Source organism: Micrasema longulum, unplaced genomic scaffold (assembly GCF_059751315.1).
Source record: "Micrasema longulum isolate JH-2025_06_02 unplaced genomic scaffold, ASM5975131v1 h1tg000467l, whole genome shotgun sequence".
Taxonomy (NCBI): Eukaryota; Metazoa; Arthropoda; class Insecta; order Trichoptera; family Brachycentridae; genus Micrasema; species Micrasema longulum.
The window spans coordinates 327,160-344,111 of NW_028277665.1; the positions used below are offsets into that span (position 1 = coordinate 327,160).

The window sequence follows — 16,952 nt, forward strand, 5'->3', positions numbered from 1 at the left end:
TCACCTATCCACGGTTCCACATGTTAGCAAACAAACATGGAAACTTAAATTTATTTTATTTATTTTTTAAATTAAAATCATTACTTTTTAATCATTTCTTTCCTAAATTATAAAAATGTACTAAGTGTTATACTTGTTTTACTGTTTATGCTATGATACATCGCCTCTGTTACTTCAAAACATTTTATATTTAAACCCTTTATTTCTTGTTAAATTGCTGCATACCTATGTTATAATTTCTTATTTAATTTTTCTTTATTATTTCCTTATTTTCTGCTGATTTTGTTTCATGTTTCTATATTTTTACACTTTACACACTGTGTAATCTCACCCATATAATAAAAGTTTCAGCTCATTTACTTCACAAAAGTCAACAGATGGAAGAGTTGAGGAAATGCGGATGTTTAAACATGGGCAGAATAGTAAATGTTACACGGTGGTGTAAAGGGGCCACTTAAACCAGCCAATGACAGGTCATAAGCCTTCTCAATAATGTTTTCCCTCTCTGTTGCAATAAATTTAAATACGAAAAACTAGCTAGGGAGGAAATCCAGCCAGTCTGCAAGCATTTGGACACATTAAAACATTGTTAAATTATCAGAATTTTAGAACCTGTAAAATCTACTCAATGTGTTGAGTTTGTTAATGCCAAATCAAAAGAGGAAAATGGGGAACGATTAACATTGAAATAAAATAGTTGAATTTTAACGAGTTCATTTATTTTATTGTAACATTTCACAAAAAGCCAAATACTTAACTTACTTAACATAACAAACATATATTTAATTCTTTATAGTCTAACCAATTTATAATAACAGAAATTATAAACATCAAAATAGTATAAAACATCTTTTATAAATACATATTATAGTATCATCTGATGTCAGCTGGTGTATCTAAATTAGCTGAAACTTATAAATATATTATGGTAAATGGATAGTGAACGTGTGAAAAATATGCGAACGTTTTTTAACCAACATTAATTTATTTATTTAATAATACGTTTTTAAGTGGATAGTCAAATACGACATGTAACTGAAAACGAATTTATTATATCTTTCATGAGCGGATATAAGGGTTTACATAGAAAATTGTAACTTTTCAGTTCAATAAAACGATATAAATAAACCAATTATTTAGCCATAGGACTCATATTTTGCGAAATGGGTTATTATTTACAGATCGTATTCCATATTCGAGTAATTTGTACAAATAACACAAATATTTAACAAGTACTGCAACATTAAAGATGACAGAAATGAGTCTACATATACAAGAACTAACTTATATTATTTGTACCACTCAATGAAATATAGAAACGAGTCTATTAATATCACTGAAACCATCTTGTTTTATTTGTGCCTTTGAAAATATGTCACAAATGCGCATAATTATTTTATTAAAACCAATGTTTCATCGTCATCATTCCCTTTCCGTACCGAATAGTGCATAGGGCACTGAGACGAATCGCAATGTAACTTGATCATTTTTGTAACATGAAGGTAAGATGATCAGTCTGACGGGACCGTCACCTGAACTGGACTGGCACCTGAACAGGTGCTAGTCCAGGGACAATGAAATATTCTAGTGTGAGAACACCTTTTTAAATAAATATTTCATGTCAGCCATGTCGGGAATCGAACCTGAGACCTCTTGTATGGTAGGCAAACGCGCTGACCACTACACCACGAGACCGACAAACCGTCTTGTACAATTTGTGCCACTGAAAATATGACCAAAGTTTTATGGGCATAAACTTGTTAATTTATGTTTTTAGCAGTCGTTTGATGCTGTCATACTCAAGTAAAATTTTCTAATATAAATCATAAAATGAACAAAAATACAGTTAAACTGTTATGTCCGCCCATCAAAGATATATTTATTGTAAAATTTAAGTAGAATTGTAAAAAATATTTTAAAAACGGTTAAAATATCAATAAATTACGAAGTTTTTCTTGAAATAAACCGTTTTTATTTTATTTTCAAATATAAAAAATAATTTAATTTAAAATGAGAACAACCATTGGTTAATCATTTGATATACATTGACATTTTATCAAAAGTTTTTTGACACATAAATATATTTGGGCAATTCTTGTTGCATTAGAAAATTAAACTTTGAAAGCTTCCAAAACAAAATATGTCGTTTTTTTGACGCCATGATTGGCTTTTAGTGTTTCTTTTTTTTTTAAAATCATTAACAAATAAAAGCTGGATCACACACGTCATGCAGCTACAAAGCGCACGTGCTGTTAGAATTCTACACCCCATTTACTAAATGTATTGATTCGCCTTTTTGCTTCTTTTTTCACGTGTTTTATACCCATGGTATATAATTTCGTCGGGTTTCTGGCACAAATTCATCATAATCATTCCCTTTTAGCACCCAAGGGTGCATAGGGCACTGCATCGGTACACCAATCGCAGCGTATCTTGATCATTTTTTGTCACATAAAGGTAAGATAATGAAATATTCTGGTGAGAATGTAATACACAAATAAATATTTCATTTCAACCATTTCGGGAATCGAACTCGAGACCTCTTGCATGGTAGGCAAATGCGTTGGCCATTACACCACGAGGCCGACATTGAACAAGTTGGTAACTACAAATTTTCGATGTGGAAATGAGATGTCTTCATAAATGGCATCAAATAATCTTTATTGAAAAAGTTAATAAAAATATTTTATAAATACAAAAATTAATAATTTATTACAGTTAGCCTGCAGTTTTATTTGAATTATGGATTTGGGATGAGCTTTTAACTTTTAAAGTGATCTCAAAACTTTCGAGGAGTAAATCTCACAACTAATAAAATCTAGGTACCAACTTCTGCTAGAAACTCGACGATATGTACATTAGGGTGGACCGATAATTTTTTTTTCCGAATTTTGAAATGAAAGGGGTCTAAAAGTTGCCTTTTGGATTACTCGGGATGCAAAAAATATATAAAAAAATATTTGATACTACTTTTGGCCCTCAACCAGAGCTTGAAGTTTTCGAAAAAGTCAATTTTTTGCCTTAAACCGGCTGTCATTTCGTATTTAAGTAAGAAAATCAGTCTAATTAAATTGTATAATCTGCATTAAATCTTATTATATAAGCATCCAAGGACGCGAGTTGTACTTTGTGTTGTAATAAATGGGTAGCATTGTTTTAATGTGCCATGGTTTTCGTCAATTTTAGTCAGGCGCTCATCGGAATCAGTTCCGCGGAATGTAAATTTTTTGCATTTCGGTAGTTTTGAAACGTGTTCGAATTTTTAATGTGATTGAGTTATATCTTTACTAAAAAAAAAAAATATTTTTATAAATAAAGTTAATTAACCAAATATTCAGGCAGTTATAAACTTCAAACCTCGGTTGCGGGCCAAAAGTAATATGGAATATTTTTTTAAATAATTTTTACGTTCAATGTCATCCAAAATGCAACTTTTTAGACCTCTTTCACTTTGATGTCTAAAAAAATAAAAAACTTCATAAATCATCGGTCCACTCTAATGTACGTATTTAAACACAGAAAATTGTGATATTTTTGTTATTAATTTTAAAACATTAAAAAGACACAATTTTTAATTAAAGATCCCTAATGCAAATGAGTATCATGTAAACAATAGGACAATCTCGACTGTTTAACAACGAACTGAAAATATATGACCCACCCTCACAGGCCGAAGTTAACAGCCATTCAGAGATTCAACATAGACGTAAGACACATTTTGAAACATTCCTTAAATCACATGAACCCATATCATAATATACATATATTTAGGAGGGTTAGTGCCGGTAACAGAGTTAATGGTGCCTTAAAGTCATCGAAGCAAATAAGTGTCTATCGCAAGAGGCTAAATTAGCAGTTCATAATGGAGTTCTGGTACCAACCCTAATGTATGGAAGCGAAGCATGGAGTTGGAAAAAAAGGGACGAAAGTAGACTGAATGCTGTTGAAATGCGATCCCTCAGGCGAATGTGCGGAAAAACAATGTATGATAGGTGCCCTAATGTCGAAATTAGAGCAGAATGCAAGGCTGAGTTAAGCATTATCGACAAAATTAAGAAAGGTCTTTTGCGATGGTTCGGTCATGTGGAGCGAATGAATGATGAAAGAACGGCTAAAAAGATTTATGATGCGAATGTGTCTGGTTGTAGAAGTCGAGGAAGGCCGAGAAAGACATGGCATGATCAAGTACAACAAATTCTTGAAAGTGGTCATGTGAAAAGTCGGAATAATCGACGTGCGTGCATGAGAAGATGTATGAATGTGAAGGAAGCAAAGGAAGTGTGCCAGGACAGAGTGGTGTGGCGTTCTATCCTCTCTGCCTACCCCTCTGGGGAAATGGCGTGATGGTTAGTTAGTTAGTTTCATATATTTCAAATGTTTTTTTATGTAATATAAACCATAAAAAAAAATTCTCAATAATAATTTCAAAAAATTAAATTCATCATTAGACAGTGTGTAAAAACGAGGCAATGATGCACTAAACATTATACATATTTTGTATACTATATTTTTAAAAATAGTGTTTTTTTTTTGCCTTTTCATTAACTTTTGTTTTGTATGTCGACTAGTGTGATGAAAAAATATAAACTTCTAAGCTACTAAATATTTTATTAAAAATAAATTTTATGATAATATTTACACGTTTGATTAAATTTTATTACGCATACTTAATTTATTATCACAATTAATTAATATAGGATCGATATAAATACAAGCAGATCTAGAAATAATATCCACGTAATGCTAAATAATTATTTAACTTAATATATTAACATATTACACCTCACAATGCTTTAATTTTCGATGTAAATTTTATTAAAATAATATACATAGGTAACACTTTTCATATTAAAAAAAATATTTTTATTTATTACGAAAGACCACACCAAATTTTTATTTAATTACTATGCATAATAATCTGAAATTATAGTTAGTTTAAATTTTATTTTAAATCACAAAAGTATACTCTATTATTTTCTTATATTAATTCTTTTAGCCCAGGGCCCCGATTACAATGAAAAGTTCTTCAATCGTCATTTTGTATGAAAATTTGAAGTATTTTATTTTATTTTATTTGGGAAATCAACTGTTCTACATACATATGTTTAGTAAACAAACAGATATAGTGTATAAACTCAGAACTAATAACAGATTTCCACATAGTATACAAAGTTAGTCAAGAAAATATATTACATATCAAATAAATACATACAATTTATACATATAAAAATGTTATTTTCATGTACTCAATAATCAAAGATTTTTAAATATTTATTTTAAGAACATTAAGTTACTGTAAATTGGGCGGGATAAGGACAAAAATGCTTGAAGAGAGGATAAGGAGGGGAGGGGAGATGTAAATATTTATTATTATAATGTCTACTAAGTTACATAATACATTTTTAGTGTAAATTTTAAATCTGACAGAGAGATGTTTGTGTGATCTATATTTTTAAATTTTGTACTGTACATTGAAAAAGTCCTACGAAAAAAGGCATTTTTAACATACGATGTTTTACTTATTGGTACATGAAACAGGTGGTACCGTCTACAAATCCTGGCTGGCACATGTATTGTTATTAAACCAAGCAGCTCTGTACAGTCAACCATTCCTGTCATAATTTTGTAAAGCTGTAGTTGGTCCGCACACACTCTGCGGTATTGTAGAGAAATGATTCCATGGAAGGTGGAGGCAGTGAGAGTAGATACATAAGAAATGCCGGTTTTGTATTTAAGGTACTTTGTAAATTTGTTTTGAATATTTTCTATTCTATCTAAGTATATTATGATATCCGAGTTAGTTAAGATTTTTTTTAATCACAAAAGTATATTATTTTATTAGTAAAAAGTAATTTAAATAAAAACGATCTATATACATTAAACGACGTCACTCTTTCTTTCTAATCAACCGATGACAGAGTGTTGTGTTCAATTTCCGGTTTACGGGAAGCCATCCCACCAATCGCCACAGGCGCTAATACATCAAAACGTTTTTTTTTTTCGGATTAGTTAAATCAAATAACTTTTAAAAGTAAAAATAAAAAACCGCTGAACTTTCCCTTTCAAGAAAGGAGTTCTGGGTTGGTTTGGACACGAAGAGCGATTGGACAGCAAAAGAACGGCCGAAAAGATTTACAATGCGAATGTTAGTGGATGCAGAAAACGGGGAAGTCCAAGAGCCGTGGCATGACTTAAGATGGACATGTCAAAAGTCGGAATAATTGGCTCGCGTGCATCGAAGATGTATGAGAGTAGATGAAGTGAGGTACGTATGCAGATCACTTGGTGCATATTTTAAATCCATTAAAATATTTTATTTTTACATTTATGTTTAAATTGTTTTAAACTTCTACTGAATGTGTTATATAATTTTTGTTTGTAAATCTTAGTTTAAAAAAAAAGGATGTTTTCTTAAAATAATTAAACCAAACATCGAGGCTTTACTGATAGAATGCATTAAGTCATTACAACAAGTTCCGAGATAATCGCATTTGAAGCTTTTTTATTCTTTCAACGCATTATTTCTCCCAAAATTTTCTTTTATTTTAACTTTTTTTTAAAGCTTTGAAAAAGTACTCTTTATTCTAGGCATAGCATAAAATTTGAAATCAAATTCTTACACCAATATTTAAAGATATTTGAAATATATAAAGTCGACTTAATGCATTAGATTTGTAAAACGTAATCTCAATTGTCTGGAAATGTTTAGCGGAATTCACATATATAACTTGTTTATAATTAAATTTGTATTCTAAAAAGCCGTCTTTGTCATTTTTAAATACCTGTTTTTCATATTTTAATCAGCGATGCACAGTAAATAAAGATACTGCGAGTTCAATTAAATAATGAATATTATTTTTTCAATGATTTATCACACGTATTTTAATAAATAACATTAATATTGTCAACATTTTGGAGAAATTATCATGCTTGGCTGCTCTGCAAAACCGGTAGTAATGTATATTTTGCGATTGATTTTTTTGCATTTATTTGTTTATCTAAGCTTTTTTTGCATTATCTAAATACAATGCAGAGAGCGAAGAGATTAATAAATTTCTGCGTAAAGTCAGCTTTAGGTTTTTCTATGGTGATGTCCATTTTTTATTTGTTTGTGTTATACAAATGCCTGTGCAGGTTATACAACCTCGATATGTTCATATTTTAAGTTTTGTAAAAGGTCATTTTGTCGTAAATGTTAATAAAACAAAATATGACGTTCTATATAAAGTATAACGTCCGAGTATAAACTCAAGTTGGTACGTGATTACAACACCAGGTTTACTAGTATGGAGAGGCTAGCTGTTCCCTAGATACTGCAATAAATATGGCAAAAGGACACTGCAATACAGTATACCTAAAATATTTAACATGTTACCAAATAATATTAAAAATACTGAGTTAAATACAGGAGTGCGACGTTTGCTCAAATTATGGTTATTAGAAAAAAGTTTTTTGTATTAGTGATAGTTTTTAATTTTTCATAATGTAATCTGTAATTGTTTTTCAAGTAAAATTATTGTTATGTAGGTTAAGTGTAAATAATCGATGTAATTTATAAAAACCTGCTGACGAGTTGTATGTATGCAACTCAGCAGGACTTTAATTTAAGACTATTTTGTAAATACTTTTGAAAAATAAATTTTTAAAAATTAAAAAAAAATCTAAAAAGGCGTGATGGTTTGTTTGTTTGGTGGGTGTGAAATATTTATTTTTTACACGTGATCTTTTGCTACACACCTAAAGTCAAAATTTTAGGTCTCAATGTATTAGTACGTTTATTGTAAGAATTCGTAATTGTCATTACATATCTGATCATTTGTACATAAAGTAATGATATATTTTTATGCAGTTAAAAATAATTAATGAGTAAACGCAGGTAGGTAACAGCAGTATAAACATGTATGTATTATGGCATTACACAAGATAACCATTATAGCGTGTATTGGCAAACCTTACTTGGTCTAATAAGTAACATATTCATTCGATACATGATTTTTAAGAAGTGAGTCTTTAAAAACTAAAATTATATTTTTTTATTTTTAAAGGTAGGTACCATAGGAAAACATTGTTACAAAATTAATTTAAGAGTCTTTCTAACTAGGGAACCTGCTCTATGGCCTGACTGACCGGCAGTTTTCAAAAATAATTTACATTGTTCACATTTCGCTCGAATATTTTTTTTAATATCTTCTATTATTGAATTATCGCTTCAGCCAGATTTTGATTTCTTTTTGAAATATTCTTCGTTATCTGTACACATAATTTTATAGGGGAGCACAATAAACAGTTTGGTTTCTATAATATTCCTAGCACTTTTGACTAAATAATGTTTTAATGGGAGGAGTATTGGCCGTGATATTATTTTTTACTCTTGATATATATTTATATTTTGTCCATGAGCGGAAGAATGATGTACGCGTATATTAGACATGTCTCAGGCACATCATAGGCTTTAAATTTTCTAAAGATAAAGCTCTTATTGGGACCTTTATCATAACTTTTATAATCCATTTTTTACTTAATTATTTGATTAACCTTTTCCTCACTAAGCATTTAAAAATTAGACATGATCCGAACGGGGGGACTAAACGACCCCAAAACCTAGAGGATACTAATTTTCTAAGCACCCAAAAATTACACATGATCCGAACGGGGGGACCAAACGACCCAAAAACTAGAGGATACTCATTCTTTAAGCATCTCAAAATTAGAAATGATCCGAACAGGAGGACCAAACGACCCCAAAACTAGAGGATACTCATTCTCAAAGCACCCAAAAATTATACATGATCCGAACGGGGGGACCAAACGACCCCAAAAATTAGAGAAAACTTATTTTTGGAAAATGAAAAAGTTTATATTTTACCGTTAACAATCAATTCCTTATAATTTCAATACATTTTTTTTTCTTTTTACTGGATTTTGGAAAATACAAAAATAATATTAACTCACGTTTATTATATTTTAAAACGTATTCCATAAAATCGTTATTCACGTACGAAAATGTGTAAATTTGTATGAAAATTTTAAGTATCCCTAAAAAAAATTATGCATATTCTGGGTACATGTTTTTCATACAGAGAACTCAATTTAACTTTGTAGATAAAATTGAAGATAAATGTTTACTCCCCAATATAATACGGACTTTGGAAGCGTATTTTTGTCACTATTTTAACTTTATGTAAAAGAACTGTCAAAAAGAAACGCAACATGGTAAAATAAGGGTGGATTGATTATTATCATAGTATTTTTTTTATTTGTTTGGGGCTCAGGTATAAATCCTGAAAAAAATAATCGACAGATTAGTCTGCCTAGTAGTCGACTGGTTACCGCATTTGCCTACCATTTCAAAGGCCCTGGGCTAGATTCCCGGTAAGGACGAAGTGAAATATCAGAACTTTATTTACTGAAATATACGGGGAATTACAGTAGCAAGACTAGCCTCTTAAATAGGATATTATACGTAATTATCTAAACCACCGGTTTCAATACTTTTGGAACAAAATTCAAGTAAAAAACGGATTACGCAAATGTTCTGGGTGTGTTTCAAAAATGGCTTAAGTCAAATATATTTTTTCAAATATGTAAAAAAAAAAACGATTTTTCAATACATCAACTCGCGAATTCAAGATACATATCTGTCAACCTCAACTCTCTTAAATATCAAAGTCTATTGCTTAATAATTACTGTAACCTTTTTTATTAATTTATTTCTTTTTCCTTCCTACACCTAATGGTACATAGCAGGGGCGGCGGTGAGGTTTTCGATTAGGTGAGCAGTCACTTAGTGCTAGGTACATAAGTAAAATGTTGCCTACTACTGAACAGTAATTCGAATAAAGTGCTTTAAAATACACTAAAAAGCAATTTTATGCTATGATTTCAACATACGAATCGGGTTGTGGTCCGCGCGGCTCAAAGGTCCGTGGTTCAAATCCCACTCTAGCCCAACTTGATTCCCATTTTCTACTAGTGAGTTATTTACAACTCGTTGAAAATGGCCCTCAAAATGAAATACTTGGGGAAATCATAAGAACGCAATTTTTTTTTTCATAGTTGCATATTATAATACAATTTTGCCAAGCGATTTAAGTGCTGAATTTGTTATAAAACAGTCACAATATATTTTAAAAAAACATGAATTGGTTTGTTAGAATTGCTTCCACAGAGCTACTAAAGACCTCAATTTGCGCACCCGCGGACTTGTGAATTCATTACTGGGCGACCGCTTTATAGGAACATACGGATTTACGCCGTTTTTTATTTCAGTATTAGACAGAGCGCAGTGAATTTTACTTCAATTTACGCATTGATGCCCAGCCGAAATGTTGTGTGTGAGTTTGTTCCAATTTTAAGAAATTATTAATGAATGACCATCGAACCTATCTCAGATCGCTACCATTAGCTTAAAACGAATTAAAAAATATTTGTTGTAGTTACTAAAAAGATTATTTAACTTATTGCTGATTTTATTTATTAACGAAAATAGGTACCTACTGATTATTTAGAAGCTAAATTTTTAGGAAAGCATTGGTTCCATTCAATGTATGGACACCGCGCATGGTACAGAGCTTTGCATTTGTACACCAACCACAGAGTATTTTAACCATTTCCGTAACGTGAAAGTAAGATGTCCAGGGACTATGAAATTAGTATTCTAGTGTAAAACACCTTTTAAAAAAAATATTTAATGACGACCGTGTCGGGAATCAAACCCGAGACCTTGAGGCACAAAATACATGAAAACAAAATGTATGTATCGAAGTGAAACATAGAACCGGCAAAAAAAGGTTGAAAGCAGAGTGAACACAGTTGAAATCCCGATCTCTTAAACGACGTACTATCCTGGATTCAAACTAAAGATATGAACTTTTTTTTTATATGATATATTTTGTTGCCTTTTAATAATAAGGAATATTTTTATGTTTTTTAAAATATTTTTTTATTTATTTTTTTAATTACTATTATTTTATTTTCTCTTTTTTATGTTATACAAAAAATATTATAACTGTCCATTATTTATTATGGGAGCAAAAATTCATTAACGTTTTCTTGTATACCCACGAACAGGCCATGCCTTGGTGGGATTTTTTTGTTTACTATCATGTATTTCATTGCTATGTAATTATGCTTTATTTTTTTTATACTCTGTTTTATCTCTTATGTATATTGTAAAAAAAAAAATGTATGGAAAATCAACGTATGACAGGGTTACGAATGAAGAAATCAGAAAGTGTAATTGATAAGATTAAGAAAGGGTCTCTGAGATGGTTTGACCAAGTAAAACGAATGGACGACAAAATAATGATAAAACAGATGTACATAATTTGGCGAGAATAAACAATAACGTTAGACGAAGACGACCAAGGAAGACGTGGCATGATCAAATAAGCCAAAATCTTAAGTTTGGTCATTTCAAAAGTAGGCAAAACCGATCGGCATGGATGACAAGATGTATGAATGTAGAAGAAGCTAGAAATGTATGCCAGGATAGACTTATATGTCGGTCCATCCTCTCTGCCTACCCCTAGGATAAATGGCGTCATGGTAGTAGTAATAGTAGTAAAACAAATACCCGAATCAAAAAAGCTGAAACATTTATTGTTGTTAATGTAGATTACTTTCTAACTATGGACGTAAGTGTTTCTAAGCATTTTTTAGTATGTAGAATAATTTTAAATCTCTATCACATTAATAGAAATATTTGTTAGCTTTAATGCATGCTGATATTTAAACATAGGTAGAATGATCCTATAATTACATAGACTTCTATAATTCTTTTTACTGAGGAATTCCGTCAACTGATTTGTTATGTATTTTTGTGGTGCGCCCATAACCATTATAAATGCTTTGAATAATTTTAATTATGGCTTAACCAACGTCCTCTGTCGTAGTGCAGTGATTAGCACGTTATACTTGCGAAATTGAGGTCGCGGATTCGATTTCCGGCCGACCAACATAACCATGAGTGTGAATTAAATACTTAATTAATGTAATGTGTTACCCTGGAATGGAATATGATACGTAAAACTAATCGCCTTACCTCGCTGGAATCTGCAATGAAAATATTGCATTGCAAAAATTATACTCGGAGCATACTTTTGTGATTATTAAATCAAAAGAGAAATGACATTTTATCATAAAATAAATATATATTGCGGGATTAACAATGGTTGCGAGACTACATGTAAAATTCCTGCCTCGAGACAGGCACTTTTGGTAGAGTACTGAGCAAGTATTTTAATAATGTTTTTAGCGTGTTCTGTTAAAAAATTGAAATAAGCAGATTATGTCGTTGTAAGAAATTTTAGATCACTAAAAATAGCCTTTTGAATACGTAAAATTTTACTATCCGTAATTTCAGATCGATTTGATTGGATTTACAGTTTTAATTCACAATACTTGCATTTATTCGAGATCATCTAAAAACAACATTTAATATTACTTCTAATGATAATTGTACTTTTATAAACAATAAAATATACATAATACCCACTAAACATTATAAATTCGGTGAAATTTTCTAATTAGAATACCCGCTCAGCATTAAATTATTAGATAGATGGTTTACTTACGCGTTTTTGTACAAATGTACGATTTAATACTAAGAATAGATAGTAGCTAAGTGATCTTAGGTCTTACACAAGAAATTGAGATTCTGCAAGAATAACAAGTAACATAAATCAGTTCTAAAAGTCGGCGTTTGCAACAGGGGCAAATTTTGGTAAAAATTGGCTTGAAGTTGCTAATTATACTAGCACGTGTGTTTTGGCAACTTCACATGTTCTATTTACACGCATACTGTGTTTCCTATAACACAGTCGTGCTGACCACCATCAGAGAACTCTGAATATCCTGATTCGACACTGCAAGCACTATCACTATCACCCTCTGCCTTGGCTTCTTCCTTCGTTTCGTTGTCGAAATCTATACTCTGCCTCTCGGGAGTCTCGCAAACATCAGCGTCTAAGGTTTCCTGGCTGTCAAACTCGTGACTGTCGAAGGAGGAGACATTGGCCTCATCGTCTGATGGGGGATACGTGGGCGCATCTTATATACGACGTCTTATATCGATGCCACTTTGCTTTTCACCTATTGGACTAGATTTACTTCATCGCTACAGCTCACTGCTCCTGAATCAATGGACGGGGAATAGGAAAGGCTGTCGTTTGGACTGAGTAGTTTGTTTCAGATATATCCGGAGTTCTGAAGCTCCCGCAATTATAGCTAAACCGTCCTCTTACTGCCAGAACGGAAGTTTCTGTTGGAATTATTTCGCTCTCGGCTAAACAACTGTTCGAAGCTTTGCACCCTTTCAAGTACGCTTATTTTCTCAGTCTCTGGTTGAAATTCGTTATTATTTAAAGTACAGGGAAGTGATGTCATCTCTATATCTGATGTTGTAACCGTGCTGGCGGTTTCACAGCCGCTAGATATAGAACCTTCATCACTGTCGAGCACCAAAAAATTTGCCTTAGTACACAGCTGATCCATGTCTTTCATAGAACTTTCGTTATCATTTGGTTCATGGCTTTCTGTGAGATGAGTTAGTCTTTCGTCTGTTTCACAATAGAACACTTCGTCTTCAGTATCTTCAGAGAGGCTATCGGAACAAAGCTGATGGTTATTTTCACTAGAATTAGACACGGTTGAGAGGCTAAACGATACATGATTTGTAGAATTAGCTACTCGACTAGAATACGGGAAAACATCATCACAAGTTTCGGTGGAGTCTTCACTTAATTCATTGCTATTTAGAGATTCACATGGGGCAATGCCTACTTGATCTTCTTTAGACTTTTTACTATTTTCAAGAGCTTCACATTTTCCTGGTCGTTTGGTTTTGTCTGGTAAATTCTTTCTGCTGAATTTCCTATCGAATTTCCGCCTTCCTAACGTATAAGAGGGGAAATATCTCAGGTTTGTAACAAGCCTTAAGCGCCGAGAATCTTTGGTCCAAGTGTTAGTCGACCTATCTTCATTCATAGTCGATTCTTCTTCATCTTCCTCAGAGCACATTTCTTCGATAGCCATAAGTTTAGGTGCGGACTTTGACCGCTCTAACGGCGGTTTATAATTATTACCTCCCACACTTAAAAGAATCTTCCTCCTTGGCATGCTTGGGTTGTCGTAGACTGAATTGGCTAAACTGAGACGGGCATTTTGTCTAGAGAGCTTATCTCGCTTAAATTCGAATAGGGCCTGCTTGATCTTAAACTGCAGGTCTGACGCTATCTTTTTGGAGACGGATTCTTTGGAGCAGAGAACAGCGTGGCACCTTAGCTCGTGTTTGAGCTTCCTACCCTCGTGTCTGTAGACCCAACAGAAGACCTTGGGAACTCGGGGGGACTCGTACAGAAGGTGATGCGGTGAGCCCAGTACTCCGTGAGGCCGTGCTCCTTGGTGACGCCCTTGAGGCCGGAGTTGGTGATGGACAGTTTCATAACCACATCAGGTTTAGAGGATTGTTGTAATTCCTCCACAGAGTAGCGAGCGGCTTGTCCACACACCCTTCACCTGGAAAAGAAAAAGAAACTTTAACAAACAACTCTTTCAAGAACAACAAAACACATTTTTTCGGTTTTTGTCAGCATTGAAATGAAATATATAATCAAAAACATATTTACTACTTTACACCACATAAAATTTTATATTAAAGTTTATTGGGTGGGGACAGGAGAGTAAGAATATGAGTAGAGAGTGGAATGTTAAGTTAGCATGCTCAATGCGCATTCTGCATATAAAGGGTATCTCAAACTTGTTCAAAATCAAAGTTTTTGTTTAACATTTGGTTTCAGTTGGAAAAAAATGTCTTTCTTTGGCTTGGAAGGAGGCTTCCAATATTCTTGCAATGTGTAAAGTTGCTTCTCCTTCATCATAACGAGGAGATCACCCAGTGGTAGAAAATTACTATAGGAAGGATCCCCGGAGTCACCTTACATTATATTTATAATCAATTGTATAATATATGTGTTGGATTTTGAAAAGCACTTTCTACGAAACTATTTTTTTTTTTTACAATATAAATAAGAAGAAAAAACAGAGTATAAAAAATAAAGGATAATTACAAAGCAATAAAATACATATTAACAGTAAAAATAGTAAACAAAAAATCCCACAAAGGCATGGCCTGTTCGTGGGTATACAAGAAATGTTTACGAATGTTTTGCTCCTATGATAAATAGACAGTTACAATATTTTTGAGTAATATACGAAAAATAAAATATTCGTCAAAGATTAGAAGGTACTTTATAATTTTTATAGTAATTAAAAAAGGAAATAAAAAACTTTAAAAAAGTTTAGCTTCTTGGAACAATTAAAAAGAGGGAAAAGTGCGATTATTTATTTATGTACTTTTATTTTTTCATAAAAAACAAAAAATTTAAAAACGTATACAAGGATTGCAAAATATCAACAGTAAAATATATGCAAAACGTGTCTTAGTAACTTTTTATAAAGTTATAACTTTTAAAGAAGGTAACATAATTTACTAACATTTTAAAGGGTGAATTTGCAAATGCACCTTTGTAAATTTTAAAGGGTTTTGTGTTAGTGTGTTAAGGTTGGTATGTGACAATGTGTAGAAAATAAAGTTATTAATCTTTATGATTATCTGTTTTTCTATCTTTATAGGGAACCAAATAACCACCTTATCAAGGATTCTCTGGCCTCAACCCAAATTATAAAAATATGATTTTTAGAAACTACTGTATATTTATTTATTTATTGACAGGACTTATGCAGTCCATTCCAACAATAGTAAATGCAATTTTGTATAATAAAATACAGGTACTAATCAAATAAAATACATCTAAATAAAATTAAAGTTAGGACAAAAAAATACTACCTCAAGACAAGATCCGGTCTATCTTGGTGATTTTTCAAAGCTTTATAGACTTACACCAAAAAAGTCCAGATCTTGTGTCGAGTTTACAATACGACACAATCGTACGAGTAATTTCAGAAATACAAAACTTTAAAAAATCATAGCGCTGATAATACGATACATAAAATAAAAATATAAAACTCGCTTAGTTTAATAGTCTAAGAAATAAATTTTAAAAAAGAAAAACTTCCTCATTCAGTCAGAGCAGTTGCTGGATGCCACACAGTTCTTGCATATTTAAAATTGCAATCCAAGTCGAAACACTTTGTAAATTTCATAAAATAATCACACCGTTCATAAATGCAAGCCCCATGGCTCATAAATAATTAAAAATATTTTTAATAACCGCGTGATAATCGGAGGATAACATTAGAAAATAGACAGTGAACGTGCGTCTGGATTAAATCATAATACATTTTCCAAACATTTAATTTCTAAATAATTGATTTCAATTGAGCAATCATCAATTTGTTGCATTATTAAAAAAATATAATTATCGTTATTGAGTGAATAACAGTTTTTAAAGCAGAAAATAAATCACCATCAGCATGTACACATAATTTTTCTGGCAGTGATAATAATTCGGCATGGAGCAGTAGTGATCAGCGCGTTTGCCTACCATGCAAGAGGTCTCGAGTTCGATTCCCGACATGGTTGACATGAAATGTTATTTAAAGAAAGTTTTTATTAAACAGAGAAAGACGTTGATGAAAATGATAATAATAATTTGTTTTATTATCATATTTTTTTATCGCGTATTTACGTACTAAATACAAGCTAACAGAAAGACCTCTTCTGGCGCAATTCCATTCAGAATACCAGCCTGAGGTGCGATTCAAAAACGCGAGATAAAAGCTTTTTCTACGGCCGTGAGAGCGTTTGGAATATCACCCCTGGTGCAGATAAGGGGTATGGTGATGATGAAATAAATTAAAAATTGACTTTTTAACCAACAATATTGGAATATGTCCAAATGTTTGTAAACACCACTATGTCACCCTTAATGTAACTTAACAAAAAAACGTCGTTTTTATTGCAGTATCTCGGCTACGCCATAAGAACAAAA

The 16,952-nt window shown here is 31.9% G+C and overlaps 1 protein-coding gene across 1 annotated transcript; it reads right to left on the minus strand.

The window, feature by feature from the left end:
- Nucleotides 1–2,176: 2,176 nt before the first annotated feature.
- Nucleotides 2,177–14,459, minus strand: LOC148281407 (uncharacterized). The gene is given in 3 exon segments (XM_088226741.1): nt 2,177–13,026; nt 13,245–14,339; nt 14,342–14,459. Coding segments are annotated over 3 exon segments (1,434 nt in total). The 5' UTR covers nt 14,445–14,459; the 3' UTR covers nt 2,177–12,790.
- Nucleotides 14,460–16,952: the final 2,493 nt, after the last annotated feature.